The 19836-nt window shown below is 40.4% G+C and overlaps 1 protein-coding gene across 10 annotated transcripts in view; it reads left to right on the forward strand.

Annotated features, from left to right (window-relative positions):
* LOC108271270 (receptor-type tyrosine-protein phosphatase mu) overlaps positions 1-19836 on the forward strand; it is a 227739-nt gene that overhangs the window by 176376 nt on the left and 31527 nt on the right. For 4 of the 10 annotated variants that reach the window (XM_053683467.1, XM_017478767.3, XM_053683480.1 and 1 more), the window contains 4 exons: positions 8816-8970; positions 11247-11321; positions 12018-12044; positions 14117-14310. In XM_053683467.1, coding sequence (XP_053539442.1) covers positions 8816-8970; positions 11247-11321; positions 12018-12044; positions 14117-14310 — 451 coding nt within the window. The remainder of the gene's footprint in view (positions 1-8815; positions 8971-11246; positions 11322-12017; positions 12045-14116; positions 14311-19836) is intronic. The other 6 variants (XM_053683468.1, XM_053683476.1, XM_017478801.3 and 3 more) reach the window with 2 other exon arrangements.

Here is a 19836-nt window from a genome sequence, read left to right on the forward strand (position 1 = left end):
ACGGACAGCTTTGAGATGAGCTTCAGAGGGCTGCCAATGACATGAGAGGACACTCTGAAAACATATTTCTAGTGCTATTTCAAATGTAGAAAAGTGCGTAGCAAGTCTTGAGCAAACATTAATCGGTTTGAGAGCAATTTTGAAATCTATACGGTTAAGATATTGGGACCCTGGACAGATCACAGAGACATGAAGGAGGTGGTACAGGGGAAGATGCAGAGACTGAGTGTGTACAGAGAGAATTGGTGATGCTGTGTGATCAGCTCAGTGTGTGTGGGTCAGTGCTAATGGATCTGGGTGGAGGATGTTTCCAGATCTCAACCAAACAGCTGCTAGCGGTCTCTTATCAGCATAGAACAGTTCAGAAACAGGTCCAAAATAATAACTGGATGTCCTTTCCTACGGGTGAATTTGAGTCCGTTTTATCTTTTGGCTCAAGATCAGGTTTTGCTGTCTTTTTTTTTCATGGATTAAGGTGTTATTTGGTGCCACAACAACAAATTTGATCACACATAAATGCTTTGTCAATACAGTAGGGAAATGATTAATGTTCCAATCATTTTCAGTTGTAATTTTGCAATAGACATTTCTTTCATCAGAAACATATAGGCATTTAAATGAAGCGGGTATGTGCCAGCTGTTTTTTTTTATATTTATTTATTTATTTTTTTTGCATGTCTCTGTAAAGCCTCAGTGCTGCTGATAAGTCTGTGCTGTGACAGCTTGTTGATCTAAGGTCTTACAAGTGTCTGGTGATGAGCAGCAGATGTTTTGAAAGTAGATGGCGTGCATCACCTGCAACAGTGTAATTAAGCTGTCAACATGCAATGTCTTAAGGTTCTTCTTCCTGTATGATCCTTCACGCATGAGATGCACATCTGAATCATAATAAAGTTTGAATTTACTTGCCTCATCTAAACAGGCAAATTATAATTGCAAATCTGGTTCACTCAATCTTTATTAAGGTCAACAATTGCTGCAAAAAGTAAAACACGGTGTTTATGCATTGCTTAATAAGAATTCTTGAGTACAGAATATTTTTGCTCTTAATTCCTACACCTTCTTTACATATTATAATTGGTCAGGGCTATAGGAAGTTGTTTAAACTTTGTTAGGGATTATGTGGGAAAGCCTTGATATCACATATTAACCAATGTACATCAAAGCAATAGCATATCACATATTGTAACGCTATCTAATACATTATGATTGAAAACATTTTTGCTCTTTTACCACATCAGATATTATTGACCCTTTAGATTCCTCGAACCCAGCAGCAGGTCCAGATTGAAGCCGTTTTTTTTGTTGTTGTTGTTGTGTCTATTAAGATCACTTCTTGTCACATTGTATGAGCTGAAAAGGAAAAAACAAGTTTTGGTCAAATTCTCTACGAGACTGCGATAATGTGTTCTCCATGTCATATTACATAATGATGATCCTCTAATGATAGACCTGCGATTAAAGAAAATGACTATGCAAGCTTACATCGTCTGTCTGTGTGATTCAGGCTCATGCAGAAAACACATTTTAATAGGCACAGAAGAAACACTTCTGCTTTCGTTTCTAAATGGTCTGCACTTATATAGCGCTTTACATGGCGCTATACACAGTGTCTCATTCACCCATTCACACACCAATGGTAGCAGAGCTGCCATGCAAGGCGCTAACTTGCCATCGGGAGCAACTTGGGGTTCAGTGTCTTGCCCAAGGACACTTCAGCATGTGGAGTCATGTGGGCCGGGAATCGAACCGCCAACCCTACGATTAGTGGACAACCCGCTCTTCCAACTGAGCCACAGCCGCCCCTAGTATATTTGTAGCTCTCGTGCCAGTTTTGCGTAATCCTATACCATCCTCCTTACAGGTCGCTTTTAATTAAAAATTTTCAGACACTGCCACAACCGTCTCATCAACTGTCTTTGGCTGCAATGGGACTAAATCAGCCACTCATCATAAATCATACCAATGATCACGTCACATTACACATTCTAAAACCACTGATCTCTCTGCACTCACAAATAATTCTTTTAGGATTAGTCATTTCTGTCTGCAACAGCAAAATTGGGCTTAAGTGTAAACCTACACTGTATATTTTTCACTTCAGTACCTACATATCTTTTCTATTAGTTTCACTGTAGTTCCTGAATAATAAGCTTAGACCATAAAGGGTTAATTCATGCAAAGCCCTTCAGAAAATACAAGTCCTCATTATAAGGATTTCTGACAAAAAGTGTCATACTGAAATAACACACAGTGGAAATGAGTCAGAGAAAACCTAAAGGTGACCGCAGCGTGTGTTTGTAGAAGTGCAGTTGATGCCATAGTGACAGCTCATCCCAAGCTCGAGTGCACACGCCGCTCATTTGAAAACCCTTTCATCATCGACGTACATACTAATAGATCGTTCGTCCTGATAATTCATCATGTTTTGTTTTGTTTTTTTTGGCTCTGCATGTTGGTTTGGGCTGAACTGGAATTGTATTAACAGGAAAACGTCTAGATGCATGTGTTTCTGCACAATATGTGGGTATTTGTGGTGAAAGTGAAGGCAATTCTCATCTATTAGAATTAACCTGCTTTTACACAGGCATGTGAATATCCTTGTAGACCCAAAAAGAGTGATTTGCTCCTCAGTGGGTGTTAAACAGAATGCATTATGCACATCACTGAGATTATTTTCTCGTTGTCTTTTCAGCCACAACCAAACGCCTCAAAAATGATTTTTTTTTTTTTTTTTAATTCTTAAAAGCTGCAGGATTTCTGTCCAAGTGCATTTTCTAATTATTGATGAAGATGCCTCAGCGCATCTGTGTGTAATGTCTCGGCTTTTACCCCAAGGTCAGTGTCGGCGCACCTCTGTCAGGCGTCCAGATTTATATCGGTAAATGATGAACAAAATGGGTTTCTGTGCGGTGGTGGTCTGGACAGAGTGCCTTGCTCAAGGGTACATCTGCAGCTCTGCTCTCCAGAGGCCCTGGCCATCACGGCTTCTAACCACGTACAGCATGGCAGGGGCTTTTATTTATGTTTTTCTCTCAGAAAAAAAAAAAAAAGAAATGTACTTTTCCTTAAACAGATATTTCACTGTTTTTTCATCTCTTCCATCCTAAAACCCTTTCCATGTGCATGGTTTCAAGTTTTATCTTCAAATGGAAGGACAGATGGAAAGGAGAAAATGGCTCTGGTTGGTTTTGAAAAAAAAAAATGAAAAGAGAAATTGAAGGGTTTAGAGATTAAGTCTGTAGGGACGGTGACGAGCATAAAGTATGCATGGGCAGTAGATGTGTTTTCCATGTGTCGGGTAAAAGCACAGTAGGATGTTCCTGGGTGGTTGTGTATTTCAACTAGTCCTTCCTATGCCTACAGTTTCAGCATAGCTGGGAGCCACTGAATAAACCCAAACATGTCCCAGCATTATAGTGAATTCTAAATCTAATGGTGCACTTCCACTTCCATATCTGAAAGATGATCACAGTCCATCATGAACTCTTAAATGGAGGAGATTCTACCAGCTGGACTCCTGAGTGTGTAGCTGTTGCAATATTAGCATTACACTTTAAGAGAACCATGAGCCTGACTTGTGGAAGTGTAGCAGGATTGTCAAGGTGCCAAAATGGCTGCACGAAGCATCGCTCATCTGAAGTGATGTGTTTCTCTCTCAGCTGGTGTCAGACTCTTGAAGCCCCTCAGCAGCTTCTCCAGCATTGGCTTCCTTCTCGAGATTGATGGTGCCGACTTAGCCACTGAAAACTACCATGTCATCCGTCTCGTGTCATTTTCTTTCCCCAACAGCAAGCAGCTAAGAAAGTGCTTTCTTTATTGTAATGTCAAAGTTTTCAACTGAGTGTAGTTGTGTTTTCAGTGGGAGTTTGAATAGCTTCTAGATCCAAGCAATGATTATATCCTGTCAAAGGCATTATGCCTTATTACAGGTTATAACTCATCTACACTTAGTGGAGGCACTGTAGCATCTGATTTCCAGGCACCCCTAAAATTTCATCATCACTTATCGGACCATCTCCATAGAGCACTTTTACATTTGATTTCCATTTTCTCTCTGCTTGCTGTCCTCATTGCACCCTGAGACAAAGTGCATTCTGACATTTGCAAGGAAATAGGTTGTTCTCGCTTTGCTCAACTTCCCTGCCATTTTTTTGAGATAGGGCTTCAATAGCTCCTCCTTCCCAGGTGACTGCATGAAACAGAGACAATTTAAGCATCTCAGATGGATGTGGTGCCCATGAAGTTTACATATATATAGTTTTTTTTAATGAATATACTTTTCTAATAGAAACCAAGAAAGCAAAAGACAAATTTCCAGCAAAGTTATAACTAACAGCATTTGCGTATCACTTTACGTTCCATTACTGAGGAGCTAATGTTCTTTCAGATGGTCGGCGGCATCTGCTATTGTTGAAAACATTATCGTTTACAAAGGTAGGAAATAAAATCCGGATAAATGAGCTTGAGGGACTGCTTTTTGTCAATCAGGACTTTATCTACCAACTGTGATGTTGCTGATAATGAGCTTAAACTTTCACACACTACACATGCCAGTGTCATTTTTTTGAGGCGGTAAAAACTCTGGAGGCTAATTCGGTACTTTTGAGCTATTATGTGTTGCCCGTGGCTGTGTCAAAATGCTGACACCAGTGAAATAAGACAAGAATGGAAATCTCAGAGTAAAATATAAACAGACTCTTGTGTTTATGGACTTTGTCTGCCTTGTGTTTGCCTTTGTACCGTTAGTACAGTGGATTTAATAGAAACAAACCTGAATGAATTGGTAAATGCTGTTTTGTGTGTGTTTGTTTTTTCTTTTTTTGGCTCTGAACTACTGCTCAGAAGGTTGTGAGTTCAAACCCCAGCATCACCAAAGAGCTGACCACTGAGTCATCAACCTAGACTCTTACCCCTCTCTGCTCATTTATATCTCAAGTGTAAGTTGCTTTCGATGAAAGCTCCTAGCAATTGAATAATTGTAAGTCATGTGATTCTGAGTATTTCATTCCTATTACTGCTGGTGCATTCTGGGAGCACAGATGCCAAAAAGGGCTTGTTCGTTTGGTTTTTGTTTCACTTTCTACTGCCTGGAACACTTAAGTTAGTGTTTCAGTGGGGGGCAATATAGAGAAGTAGTTGTGTTTGAAGTAAATAATCAGTGCAGTACATATTGGTCTCAAAGTAAGACTTTGAGCTGTATCGACTTTTTTTTTTTTGTTTTTTTTTTTGTTTTTTTACAATTTGACGACATTTTTATTTGTGATGGTAATAATGTTTTGTTTTGTTTTTTTGTAAAGGAGGTACTAGCATTCTATTGAACCATTAAACATGCTGTGTAAATCTGAGTCTAAATGAGAATCAGTAAATTCTGTGAACTCCTCAGTCTCCCCCTCTGGTGTCTTTTGTATTTATAGTGTTAATAGAACTAATTCCCAGGCACCAAATTACAGCTTACACATTAGATGACAATGTACGTTAAGTGTCACTTCGGCAACAAACAAATTTAGAGAAACAGTTCAACTATTAGCTTCCTGTTGAGTCACCCACTTGTAGAAATGTTGGGATGAGTGAAGGGTGCTGGCGGCCATCTGGAAGCGAACTGATTTCCTGAGACCTATGTAGATTTGGTGACCATGGGAGAGCTTCGTTAGCTCACGGCCTTCTATTAGCAGGGACTACGCGCTGTTGTGTTTAAAGGTCACCTGCCGCTTTTCTCCTTTCAATTGTTGCAGTAACGGCATGAGATACAATTATACCCATCAAACGTACCACAGGCTTTCAGTGGTATCACAAGGTCTCGCATTTAAACTCCTGCTGTCATTTAGCATAGTGAGATTTTCCATTCTCTTCAAAGAGATGTAAGGGAGGAGGAATCATCCTTTCTGACAGAAATGTGCAATAAGCTCATATTGTTCTCGTTTCCTTAATTTTAAACGCAGGACTCTGTATTGTTTGCTGCTCTTTGTGTTTTGCTCTGTAGCGCTTTAGCTTGTGCCTGTCTCTCGAGTCATTAGTGTTGTGCAAGCTGGAATTTGTCCCCAATTTAACAGCTATGATTATTTCCCTGTACGTGAATGCTTTGAAATGAGCTCAGCTCTGCCATCTTTATGATTATCGTGCTCACTGTAATTTTCCAGCACTTTCTGCAGACACTTTAATTTGTTTTTACATGCAGCGGGAGAACGACCGCGTGCTGACAAATCTTTGCCCGTGCAAGCTTCTGAGACGAGTTGATGAGGACAGGAGCCTGTAAATTTTAAGATGGTATTTGAAAAGTGCTGCAAGAGAGATTTAAGTGTCGACAGTTAAAGAGAGATCTCTGCAGTTGTAACTGAAGTGCTACTACCTTGGAAATCCCCCTGCGGTAAATCAGATTTGATTAATTGGGAATATAAATAAGCATACAGTTGAGAAATGGACATTTAAACACCAAAGCGTAATTTATATGCATTAGATTTAAATGCATTTTGTCAGCTTGATCAATGTAGTACGTTTCTGTTGGAGGTTTATGTGTGATTTAGCCGATATCAAATCAATTACTGTGGACAATTTGGCAAGCATATGTATATTGAAGGTGTCTTTTGGAAAGAATAAATCACTCTGGTTCAAGTCAGAAAAGTTCCGTTAAAGAATCAAATACTAATTCATAATAAATGTTCATAACAATACTCGGAGGATAAGTGTTTATGGAAGGCCTGCAGTTTCCAAATGGGAGTATTTGTGCTGAGTAGGTCAGCAATGCTACAACACATCAGCTGGATTAATATGATGTAATCTACACAGACAATACGAAATGTCATGCAGTACATAGTGAGAAAGGTGTAGGTCAAGCACCACAGTCACACTGTGATAACATCAGCATCATTTATCTGCTTCTTTAGGACTTCTTATTGATGTAGCCCCTCACGGGACACAAAAAATATACGATGACATTGTGTTTAAGAATCTCGACCGTGTCCTGGGTAAAGGGTCTATTGAAGATGAGTCAATGGTGTTTTAAAACAACAGCTTAGCCATATGGTAGAACTGAGCAGAGTTTTAGAGCAGAGTTTTTACTTTGCTTTGATGGAAAAGGCTACAGAAATGTTAACATTCAGAGCAGGGAGACATGAGATGAGATGGCAAGGGAGAGATGCATTTTTACCCCAAAATCCCCTCAGGCTATTGGTGAGCTTTTCTCTTTTTTCCATTTGTAAAAAGCCCCAATTTCTCTGACCTTCAGCAGCTAAAGACTTGAAGGTGAAGTGGAAAGAGCGAGATGGCTTTACTTTCATTTATTTATGTTTAATGTGCGGACTACAGGGCCATGTTTGCCTGTCTGCTGATGTCCTTTTTTTAAGACCACTTAATGCTGAGCAGGATCCATTAGATTCTGGGGAGGGGACCTCCATTAGCGATAAGACCGTGTCCCCAGCCAGGTTCCGGAAACAGCCAGGTGGTGGCAGCTATGGCGAGCACCACTGTCTGCATTAAAATGACCTCCAGCTTCTGGACCTACATGCTGAAGAGTGTGATTACTCTGGAGGGCATTTGGGATGTTCAGCAGCCTGCTAATCACATTTGCAGCCTCCATTTGCAGATGATGGCGGTAGAGTTCTGTTAACACAACAGAATGTTTGGCTGCCATGTTTAGGCCTGTAGATATGTTGGGTTCCTGAGTTTGGTGGAATAGCTAAGGACTGTTATTAACAGTGGCATAGGGTGAAATTTTTACAAGACTAGGAACAAAAATCTAGTACTGTTGGTTTTTGGCACTAGAGCATTTGAGAGTTGAATCTTAAGGCTGTTAATTGGTTTACCAGGTTGGCTGATTGAGCTTGAAAAGAGTCTTTGATTCATATCAAAATGATCTTGGTAACAGATGTAACAATGGACATCCAACATCCAACCTGGCAGCACCAGAGTTGATTTTGTTTTACCTCCAATCAGACAGTATGTTTGGTGTAAAACAACAGGCTTGTTATCCTTCTGCTCAGTTGCCAGCAGACTAATTGAAGCGTAATGTTTTCTGAAGCGTTTAAAGATGTCTGCAGTCTTATTGTGTGTCTCCAGCTTTGAGGCAGCCCTGCAGACTGGAGCTGTATCTGAACCAACACCTTGGCAAGGTTACTAGAGATAAAGACTAACATTGCATCAATTCCCACAGCAACCGTGTGTCATCATCACCAAAGCTGCCACATCACGCTTTATTGACTCCTTCAATTAAAAACGAGAAAGAAGAGCCAACGAACGAGCGGAGTTGTTCGAGTTAGCTGTGTGCACATTTGTGCCCTTCAAAACTCTTTAAGTCAAGCCTGGCAGCGTCTCAGCGTCACATAGCCTGAAGCAAAATGCTCTTCTCAGAGACTGTTTCTTTTCTTCATCAGCATATTCTCTCTCTCTCGTCAAGGAGATAGAGTGTGTTCTCCTTCATAGTGACAACATGTCTCAGGAGGGCGCATTAGCGAGATGGTGGCAGTCATTGTGCAGGTATTTAAGGCCGTGACTGTCCCGCTCTGAGCACTGGAAGAGCAATGGTCTTGTTTGACATTTCATGTGAGCAGATTTGTGTTCAAGCATGAAGTCAGGAATCACCAGTCCATAATGTGAAAGAGGGACAAGATTCTCAATATCAGATCAACATGACGTATGCCGAAAAGAAGATCGATACGATGTATGCCGAATTAGTTATTTAAAACAGTTGCTGTATGAAAACAATAACGTAAAACATTCATTTGTGTAATTTTGTTTATTCATCCATCCATTTCATCATTCTTTCATCTGTGGCAATGTTATATAAGTTATTAAATGATTTCTTTGTCTTTGAATAAAGGAAACTTGCAAAGAAGCGTAAGGAGACCCTGAGCAGCAGCACAAGGCAGGAGATGACAGTGATGGTGAACTCCATGGATAAAAGCTACACAGAGCAGGGCACCAACTGTGATGAGGCTATCTCCTTCATGGACACCCACAATCTCAACGGAAGAAGTGAGTTGGTTACTGATGAAATTCTGCATAGTAAAGGATGTTTTTTGTACCTTTTTAATATCTCAGGACCAACTGGCAGACCCAGACTTACATTCTTCCCTCTCACATCTGTATACCTTTCCGAATAGTTTCCCTCCAGTGACTGAATCATTTCTAGTACTAACTAATTAATGTGCTTTGATTAACAACTGAATAATAATCTGGACGTTTAAGGGGATAAAAGGTCTAAACAATTCGGAACCATTAAAACCGATGTCGGCAGTGCATATCTTTGTAGATAAGAGCTTTGAGAGGCTCAGTGTTCACTTTATGTACTGATCTTCAGTCTTGGGTGTTTTAGTGTCACTATTCTCCAGCTGCTGAGCCCATAGGACAGCTGGAACTTTTCTAACCTTTTTGTGGGTTTAGTAAGTAGTCTTCTGTCAAAGATTGGTGGCTCAGCAGCTCCTGGATCTGCACCCATCTGCTTAGCTAGAGTCAAGACTGCCCCCTCCTTGAACATACTGTATCCTTTAATGAATTGTTCACACATATATTTTGCCTTATCATTTAAACGATTTGCAGTAGATACAACAGAACAGAAGACAAGTCCAGGCTGTCAGCTTGACACACAGTCTCAGATTCCAGTTCTTTTGAGTCAAGACGGTGTGTTCTTCTGACATTCTGACAGCTATCAATAAAATGTGTTTTTAGAGGAGAACTCTGATCTCTGTCATGTTCAGGTTTTGTACAAACACATGATGTGGACGTGTAGAATCCAAGAAATCAGGACAAATTGATGTCTTTACTCACCTGTTCAGTTGGAAAGCTCTCTCTAGCATTGGCTTTCAGGCATTTTAGTCTAGTCAGGGTTTTATTGGTCACTTTGAAGGGAACACTTAAGTTGTATTTGTGTGAATTTGTATATGTGTTTGCCAGCTGAACACACACAGGAAAGTACTAACTACTCTTTTCTTCATATACATAAGCTCACACATGCCCATGATTACCTAATGTCACTCTGATTGACAGGAAAGAGTAATGCCATCCTAGACACCAAGAGAGAATTACCCATTTTGCTCTATTAGACATCTGGCCACGGATGGCCGTGGCATCATCTGCATCAAATTCTTAGTCTGCCAGTGGTATTGCAAACGCTTTTATGTTGTACCACTTATGGGCTCATGTTTATTTGAATTTTGTGCTTCAGAACAGCTAGCTCCACAAAATATCATTAGCATTATTATAATTAGTTAGTAATTATTATAATTTGGGTGTTTTATTGTATGATAAAGCTGTGAGGCATGTGTAAATGGTAAATGGTCTGCACTTACATAGCGCTTTTATCCAATCGCTTTGTGTCTCATTCACACACACAGACACACACACATACACTCAGACACCAATGGTAGCAGAGCTGCGATGCAAGGTGCTAACTTGCCATCGGGAGCAACTTGGGGTTCAGTGTCTTGCCCAAGGACACTTCGTTATGTGGAGTCATGTGGGCCAGGAATCGAACCACCAACCCTACGATTAGCGGACAACACCTGAGCCACAGCCGCCCGTATAAGTTATGTCATGCAGCCATACATTGTGTCTGTCAGGGAAATGGAGCAGAGACAGCGATCGCTTCTTTGATCGCTTGACAGCGGTTAATATTTCAGTCCGGCTGCACCTTCTTTTCCACTCGACATGGCTGATGTGTGACCCAGCGAAGTGGCCAGCAAACAAGGATAAATAAATAAACATGCGCTCTTAGCGCCCGGGACAGAAGTGCAGTGGACGCCAGGGTAGTTCATGCGTGACCTTATCCTGCTGTCAGCCTCCCTAGCTGTGATTGACAGGCAGGTCACATCAGACAGTGGCTTCTGGCAGCTGTCAGAGAGCCAGAACCTACGTGCCCAATCTCACTGTCAGCCGCTCATTCAGCTCTTCACCACCTACAGGCTTAGCAATACGTCTTCATTCTGAACCACACATGGCTTTACATGGCTGTTCAGAGAGAGGGTTATTTTATTTTTGCGATGTCTGGAAAGCATTCGAGCTATTCCTTATTCACGTCACAGTGGTATTTTAGGGCAAATTAGACAACCTTAGACTGACAGTCAGGGGAATTATGGATGTTTTAAGTCTTAAAATAACACACAGAGGAAGGCACACAGCCATGTTTGGTATGTGAAAATGTCATTTACTTAAAGAGGTCATGGGATATTTGACAAAGAAATTCAGGTATGTGGATTTATTTTTCAATTTCAAGTCAATTTACTTCTCTTTCTCTTTTTTTCTTTGATTAAAAGCTGTTTCCTCACCGTCATCATTTACCATGAAGACTAACACACTCAGCACTTCAGTGCCCAACACCTATTACCCAGGTAACCTCAGCTCTGACTTCTGACCTCCACCAAACTCTCACTCTTAATTTTATAACTTGCCTGTGTCAGGAATATAATGCAATATCTTTCTGTGCTTGGATTAAAAAAGAGGCTTAAATAGTAGAAAGGTTATATTCAGTATGTTTTGCTTTGCAGCTAAGTTTAATCTGCCATCTATGAGGAAGAACCATGTCCAGTCATTAATGTATACAATCAAAGCATTATGCATGTGGATGATGATAATAATAATAAAAAGTATTATTATTATTATTATTATTATTATTATTATTATTATTCTTTCTTTCTTTCTTTCTAAAACACAGGTGTCAAACTCAAGGGACTCATTTCATTCAGTCCATGCAAACTGAAAAACTCTGAAAATTTCAAATGAATTCATCATTATGAACTATGGTAAACTGACTCACGACACAACTGGACTAAAGGATAGATACGGTAATAATAATATGAAAAAAGAAACATAACTGTCTTAGTTCGTGACCCTTCAGAAATTGAGTTTGACACCTGTTCTAAGAGTTCATTAGATCTGCATTGTTCTTCCTTTTTGGACTAAACTGTCTTCGATTTAATTGCGATTCTAACTGTCATGTGCGCTACTGCTGATCTCTGTTCTCTATTCACCTTCGCCCTTTTTTTCCTTCTTTTTAACCTTCAAAAATCTGTGCTGGCTTTGAGCAGACCCCTTTGTGCCAACTGCTATCTTAGGTGAGACCATATTCCACTTCCTGTTTCTCCAGTACTTAGCTTTATGTCATGTGAGCTGTTACATGTGCATTCCTGTGATAGCTTTTAAGAGACACCTCAGGATAATGGACAGTAAGCGAGATAGGAAAGGACTAGAGAGATTTATTTTTGTTACTGATGATGGCTTCCTCACATCCATACCTGCCTGCTTTCCTCTTCTCTGTGAGGCGAGGGTCTTTTTCTCCCCGAGCTCAGGTTGGCTTCACCCCATCCCATCCGCATTCCGTGTCGTGCGTGTGACGTCACTTATGTCTATGACCTCTCATGTGCATGGACAGATAATGTGGACTGGATGAGCGGGGTGACAGTGTGGTGCACTAAACAAATGAACAAACACATAAAGAAAACATCAGCCCACGGCCATCCAGGCATCTCTTAATGACAGTGCAAAAAGCCCAGATAGTGCAGTTTGAAGAACTTTCTTTTTACATATATATATATATTGTGCGTCTCATAAGCTTTCGTACAAAATATACTGTATAAGATGTTACAAAAAATGCATTCATTTCTGTTTAGCTAAACTTGTGTCGTTCACAATATGTCATCAAATCAGACATTTGACACAAATCCACTATGCTAGAAGAGGACTTGAAACATGCTTTAGCAGAGTAGCGCTATACATTGCTTTTTTTGACTTGAAATTTTTCATCATTAATTTGGCCAAGAAGTTCTTGTTTTACAGTAAGGCAACACTTAATAATTGTTACTGCATTTCAGAATAGGCTCCTTCTATGGACAAGAGTCAAAATATGTCTAGGTGCTCTTGTTTCAACTATCTTGTTGCTTATACCCTGTTTCCTTTCTCTTCTCCTTTTTTTCTTCACATTTAACCTCTTATGTATCCTCTTAAAAAGTGCCAATTAATGGTAAGTTGCCAGTCTGCCCTGTGTTTTTGGGGGTGGAGATGTATGTGGGTCATGCCGAAGGGACCTTCTCCCCCAAACTGTGTTGCCTCGCATGGCCTTGCGTAGCATCTCGCCCTCCCCTGTCCACCTGTGCAGCCATTAGTTAGCATGGCCGTCACCCGTGGGCGTCCTCTTCATGCATATGTGGACGATGTGACATCCCCCCCTCCCACCTGCACCCTATTATTCTACTCTTTGGTTTCACTCCCACACCCCAGTCACTTTGTTGTGAAGGTGTCTCATCTGACATTGACATTGTCATTGTAACTGCTAAGGTCACCCTCTTTTATACCATGTGTCATGGAGAACCATAGACGTTCACCATTTTCACCATCTGTGCAACCATTTTGCCATTGATCTCACTAAGCAAGTTTGTGTAGAGAACTGAGTTGTCAGGTAGTGGGTCAGAACAGGATTTTATTATAACACTGTGCAGTTAGAAATAGCTAGACAGGTAATCTATTCAAATATCACTTTAAATCTGCGCTATGTGTATATTGTATTATTAGCCGTACACATACAGTACTGTGCAGAATTCTGAGGCACCCACATTTTTATATAGATGTGGTCCTAGATGGGTTTTTTTTTTTTTTACATCTTCCAAACATTAATTTACTATGAAAACGGTAATAGACCACTTTTCACATAAAAAACCTAAAAGTGCAGCAGTCTCAACAGTCTCCAGGGGAACTGTGTCAGGATCTCCAAGGTCTCCAGCCAATTTCCTTATAAAACCGAACTAGTGTAGATTTTCCATTCATAAATGCAAAAGGAGGACACACCAAATATTAACTTGGTAAAAGCAAAGATGCCCTATAAAAATAACAAAATGAAACATGCCTACCTCTCTTAGTCAGTTTTTATATGTAGGAATGTTTCATTTTTTTATTTGTTTTAGAACTTTTTAGTACTTCTCTACATGCACCAAAGACTTTTGCACAGTACTGTACTTACTGTGATACTAATGTTCATTTCCTCATGTTTATCTCATGTTGATGTTAACTCGATCGTAAAATCCTGTATTCATCCATTTCTCTGATGGGTTGTTGGAATTTTGTAAAGAAATGTACATATCACCTCAGGCCTGACCAGTTCTCTCTGGCCCCCTGTTTCTCTGATCTGCTGCAGATGAGAACCACACGATGACCAGCGAGACGAGCAGCCTGGTTCAGTCCCACACTCATTCCTTTAAGAAAAGGGAGGCGGTGGATGTGCCCTACCAGACAGGGCAGCTCCACCCGGCCATCCGCGTGGCAGATCTGCTTCAGCACATCACCCAGATGAAATGTGCTGAAGGCTACGGCTTCAAGGAGGAGTATGAGGTGAGACACTGCCTTTTGTAAAAAAATCTTTTTATCTTTCTTTCTGCAGTCTTGTTTAATCTATCCCCTTTATGGTTTCTTTTTTCCTCCTACCCTCTGTCTCCTATTTGGTTGTTGTGCATGGAGTGCATAAATGTGTTTTGTATCTCTCTAATGGACTTTTCATGAGCTCTTAATATGCAAAAAGCACAAATTTATGTCCTTGCACTTAGTGCCTGTGTCATCGCTCCACTCTCCCTAGCTCTGTGTTCATGCTCCTGCAGTTTGTTGACTCCATGCCACCCTGCTTAGCTCTTTAAGGCCTAAAGACAGGAATCTGTTTAACTACCTAGCAACCCCTAAATTATCTTGGTGGAAAAATTAGCTCGTAAATCTGAAAGTCCCCTGTTCACGCTTTCTGGCAGACACTCTTGGGGGATTCAGCGACTGAGACTGTTTGTTAACTGCTAAGACAGCTGAGAGATGTCAGCGGTGCCAAGCGCCCGAGTTTGAGCCCACAGACTCTCCTCGTTAAACAAACGGCTCTTTCAACACACACTCTCATCATCCACTGTCTCAACTGTTTGTATGTGTGCATGCACTTTCTGTCCATTTCCATCTTCCACTTTCTAGATCAAATGAGGACTGCTTCACCTTTTGTGTAATTCCCACCAACCCACGTTTCATGCTCTACTCCTCCACCTGCCACTTCATTCTTAAATAAGACCAGAATGAAATAAATTATTCAGCTTAAATACCCCCATTCAGCCCTCATTCCAGGCTACCCTGAGGCCTCAATTCATTATGGATAAAGATTTTTTAGGGCAGAGGTAGCTCAAGAGGTATGCTATGCAGGTTAAAATACAGTCTGTAAAATAATTGATGCATCCACCTCCCCCTTTCCTCCTTCTTGGTATAAATGTTTTTCTTTTTATCTTTCATTTTGAATGCCCATTAAGCTGGAAAAATAAAACCCGCAAAGTCATTATAGTGTGCTGTCGTTTGCTGTCTTTACTCACCTGTCTTAGATAAAAAAACGTTAGAGCTGATGAGGTCTAAAATTGAGCACTAAACTCTTAACTTATCTTTCCCCTGATCCATGCTTCTTGTTATTCCGTACATTAACATTGGGAAGCTAAATGAGGTAAGCAGACATTTTTGGATGTGATTCTAAGTTGTTCTAGCTGCTTGCTAGTTGCACTATGACTTTCCAGAAGCTGCCAGCTTAAAACTGTCCAGTAGCTTGTCATTTAGGTCCTATATTGTGGCTGTAGAGAATGTGTGACAATTCACAATGTACATGTACAGTGTTATCTCATGTCTGTAAAGTCAATGCAATTAATTAGTATTGTTATTATTTTGAGACCATTTCAAGCTCAACTCACACGGCACTCACATTTACCGATGTAAATCAGGAATTTAGAGATAAAAGACATTATAGCAGCCAAATTACGAGGAGGTCTTTCCTCAAGTGGTCTGTGTTCAAACAGCTTTTTTCATGATTATAGTTTAAGAACGATACAGTTGTATCATTATAATTTTGAATAACAGCCTTGCTTATGGAACCTTGTGTCATTCATGCTAATGCACACCATGCCGGGTTGTTTCTAGACACCATTTCATGCTTTGCTGTGAAGAACCACTGCACCCATGCAAACAGCTGTACATGCTCACCATGCCATACCAGCATGCGGGAGGTTGTGATTGAGTTCAGAATGTTCTCTTTTGCAGAATGTTACTCACTGTGTCAGTTGGTGAGGGGTTTAAGTTAAATTTGATCATCCAGCCTCAAACTTGATTATATGATGTCATTTTTTTTTCTTCAGATTGACATACTTATTTTCATTTAAACAAGGTAATAGTTTCCAACCAGTCCAGTTAGCTACCTTAAAGTAGCTAGCCAATTCACTTGCATGCTGTCTAGCAATACATGAATTATTATATTGTTGTTAAACCTATGAGTCAAATTTACTGGTTAACATTCATGTATTCATCTTCAGTAATTGCTCCATCCTGGTCAGGATCATGGTGGATTGAATATAGAGTACATCCTGGCTGGGACAGCAGTCCATCGCAGTGGACCCTCCACACACTCGTTCACACCTAGGGGCAATTTAGTGTAGCCAGCTAAGATTTGCTTTACTGCTACATTCATTTAAACTAGAAGTCAGGTTTGCTTGCATCATAGTTAATATCAGATGAATTGTTCTAGTGATGTCATATGATCAACTTTGTGCGTAGCTAATGAAATTTAACTTAAGCTCCACCTTGTTTACTCAACTGTCATTCATCAAAATCAGAATGTGCACTGATGATGAACGTGATTTCTTCAAGTAGGACATGTTTTAGGTTCTGTGTGTGTGTCCAGCTAAAATTCACTCCAATGTTTGGTTTGGCCTGCATTTCATTTTATAGTAAATATTTTATAGTACATTTTGAGTAAATATTGAAATATTGGCCATATTTTATATTAATGCATTTCCCCAAAAACTCTTAGTACTAAGTCTAAGAGTAAAAGTCTTGGCACCTTTAGTAGTGTTTATGTGTAGGTAGCTAACATTAGTTCAGCTAGGCACTGTACAGTACTACCTAGCTCTGCAGGTCAGATAGTTACAAATACAACGTACTATTTCTACATTCACACTAACATGTGACAACGCGACAGGTGACCGTTCCTTTTCTGTGTACATGTTCGACACGGAGCGGCGATTTCAGAAACAGCACCAAGAAACAATGTGACAGCACCGCAAGAGGGACCTCTCAATTGAGATTTTCTCAATTCAATTCTTTGCAAATTAGGTATGACACGGTGAAGCAACAATTCAAAACAATTGGCTTAAATGATTCCTATGGCCTATCCTGTGGTAAGCATGGTGCAACATTTCTTCAGTTTCCCACTTGTAACCGTAGTTACTACCTGCAATCTACTCCCATTTAAGTGGTCAAACTATTGCCCACAAGAGTCAAACTACAAGCAACATGAGCAATTTGTGCAAGTGCTTGCTACATCGAACATAGGGTTAGAGTTCTTACTTAATTAAATGAAGAAACAGGTGTGGCTTCTATGTCTTAAAAGAATCAAGGACTTTGTTCAAGGACTTTGTTCTTATTAATTGAAATGTTGAGTTCAACACAAAGCACCAAAGCTCTCTGGATTTGAAGACATATATATTCTGAAGAAAATGTTTAAGTTACTTTTGAGTGGGAGGAATAAGAGGTGCATATTTAACGGCGGTGGCAGTGGCAGGGATTTGTTCAAAGGAATGATGTTCCAGTAACAACAAAGTGATGTTAATCCAGGAACATGTCCTATTTAAGAAATCACATTCACCTACTAGGGACATTTCCTTTTATCACCTGTTGTGATGCATTTTTTTTATTGTCTTTTTTTTTTCTTTGTGTGCATTGACTTGATACCTTTCAAAAACCCCAAAGACTTTGTGTTTTGATGAAGGCACAGGTGCAGATTACAATGCTTTGTCTGAAACAGGTGACTGGTTTTTAATAACCACCCTCCCCCTTAATCCTCCTAGGCAGTAAGACAAAGCACACGAAGTTGTGAGACACAACAAGGGTACTTGTCAAATGTGAGCAAGAAACTGAGTATTATTATCTATTGAGAAGTTGCTTCGAGGCATGGCAGTGATGAATCTGTAATTATTGTTTGTGCTTGGAGTTTGATGTGCTCCCTTGATGCAGCCTTCTGATTTTTCCTGGAGTAATCCAGTGTGAAAAATCACCTGAGTTTGACTTTTTGAACACGCACACAACCGTATACTTGTTTGGACTCATTATTTTTAGCCCACCAATTAGGTGTTAGCTTATTGACTGAGATACTAAGGCCTAACCAGTAGCATTCAGAAGCCTAGAGGGACAGCTGCAGCCTGGAGCTCCCTCTCAGCCATTTTATTTTTATTCTGTCTCCATCTGCTGCAAGGCTGCACTGGATCTTAATGATCATGCTCCATAGATTTATACTTACATTCGTTTTTTTTTTCCATGCAGAAAAGTCTGGAAATCATTATTTCATATCTAAAATTTCAGTCAAGCCGTACTGAGTTCATCCCTCTATTGTGCTCTGAATGTTTTCTATTCAAATGCAGGATTTATTCTATTTTTTTGCACGGCGTATGAAGCATTGTGCAATCATAAAGAAAAGTCTATTTCACTATTTGTTTGACAGAATTTGTACTTTATAAACAGTCTTTAAGGCGTCTGCTTATACAGTTTTGAATATATGAATATCTTTGCTGGCTTTTTTTTTTCTCCAGCTGACATGGCACAGTCAGAAGTTCGACACGTGTCTGAACTAGTTCGTCTGTGCTCTCATTATTCTCCCCTACTGCGGTCCCACTGTTGGACTCTGCATCTCATTACCGGCTGCCAAACACACCAAGCATCTAAAGGTGTTCGTCATTCCCCCCCTCCCTCCACAGGCTCAGAGACGCCATGGCTCGCTGTCACTCACCCGACATGAAAGGACAGCTGTCTCCAAAGACACAAAGCTGCGATGAATAACAAACCAGCATCGCTTTTGAAAATTTAAACTGAGTCTGGGGAGAGACAGCATGAGAGAGAGAGAGAGAGAGAGAGAGAGAGAGAGAGAGAGAGAGAGAGAAACAGGAGAGATAAGCCAAGTCTTCACACTGTTGTCAATATGTATTAACCCACCTTCAATGGATGTGTTGGAAGGGAAAGCAATCTGCAATAAATATGCCTGCCCTTCAAGGTGTCCCTCGCTGAAATGGTCAGACTGCCACTGACCTATCTCAAGGCCCTTGCCTGGTCAGCAGAAAGGTCATGTGATAAACAACATTCTTTTAATCTAGGAGGAAGGATGCGCTGAGCCTGTTTGCATATTAAGAGCTCATTTCTGATCCCTGCAAACAGTAATAGTGAAGAATTTTCTTTACTTCAGATTGCTATTTGCATTTTAAGTCTAAAGAAAAGGCTAGGATTTAAAACCAGTTACTAGCTACATTTGCCGTTTGGAATCTGTACAGATTCTCCTAGTGAATGGTTTACTAGTCTGACACAAGTCGTTTAAACCATATTCACATTTAAAAATGAAAAGAAAAAGATTTTGACTGCACCCATTCAGCAGGAGACAGGGCTGCTGCGTGCCTCCCATCCCCAGGTGCTCCCTCCTGCCTTCTGCTTTCTCTGTGGGGAACTTCAGCAGAAAGCGGGAGTCATCACTCTGCCGGTGTCATTAACCAAGCTGAGGCTGATCAAGGCACTTTGTTCTTCAGACAAATCCAGTGTCATCATCACATTCACAGCCAAAGGATGTTCCGCTTCCCTAACAGAAAGAGCAGTAGTCACTCGCAATCACCAGCAATCATATCAATTGTCTGTGCGGCCGTTTGTGGATAATAATGCATCATTATGCTCTATTTATACCTCAGAGTCGCACTTTATCGAAAGAGAAGCAGGCAGCTGGCAGCATTAAGAAGCTACTATGAGCAGACTGCAAGTCTGCAAGCATGAGCACTCCAACACCAACCCAAACACCCGCCCACCCCCGTTAACAAACTAGATCTGCTT

The sequence above is a fragment of the Ictalurus punctatus genome, chromosome 1, assembly GCF_001660625.3.
Source record: "Ictalurus punctatus breed USDA103 chromosome 1, Coco_2.0, whole genome shotgun sequence".
Lineage (NCBI taxonomy): Eukaryota > Metazoa > Chordata > Actinopteri > Siluriformes > Ictaluridae > Ictalurus > Ictalurus punctatus.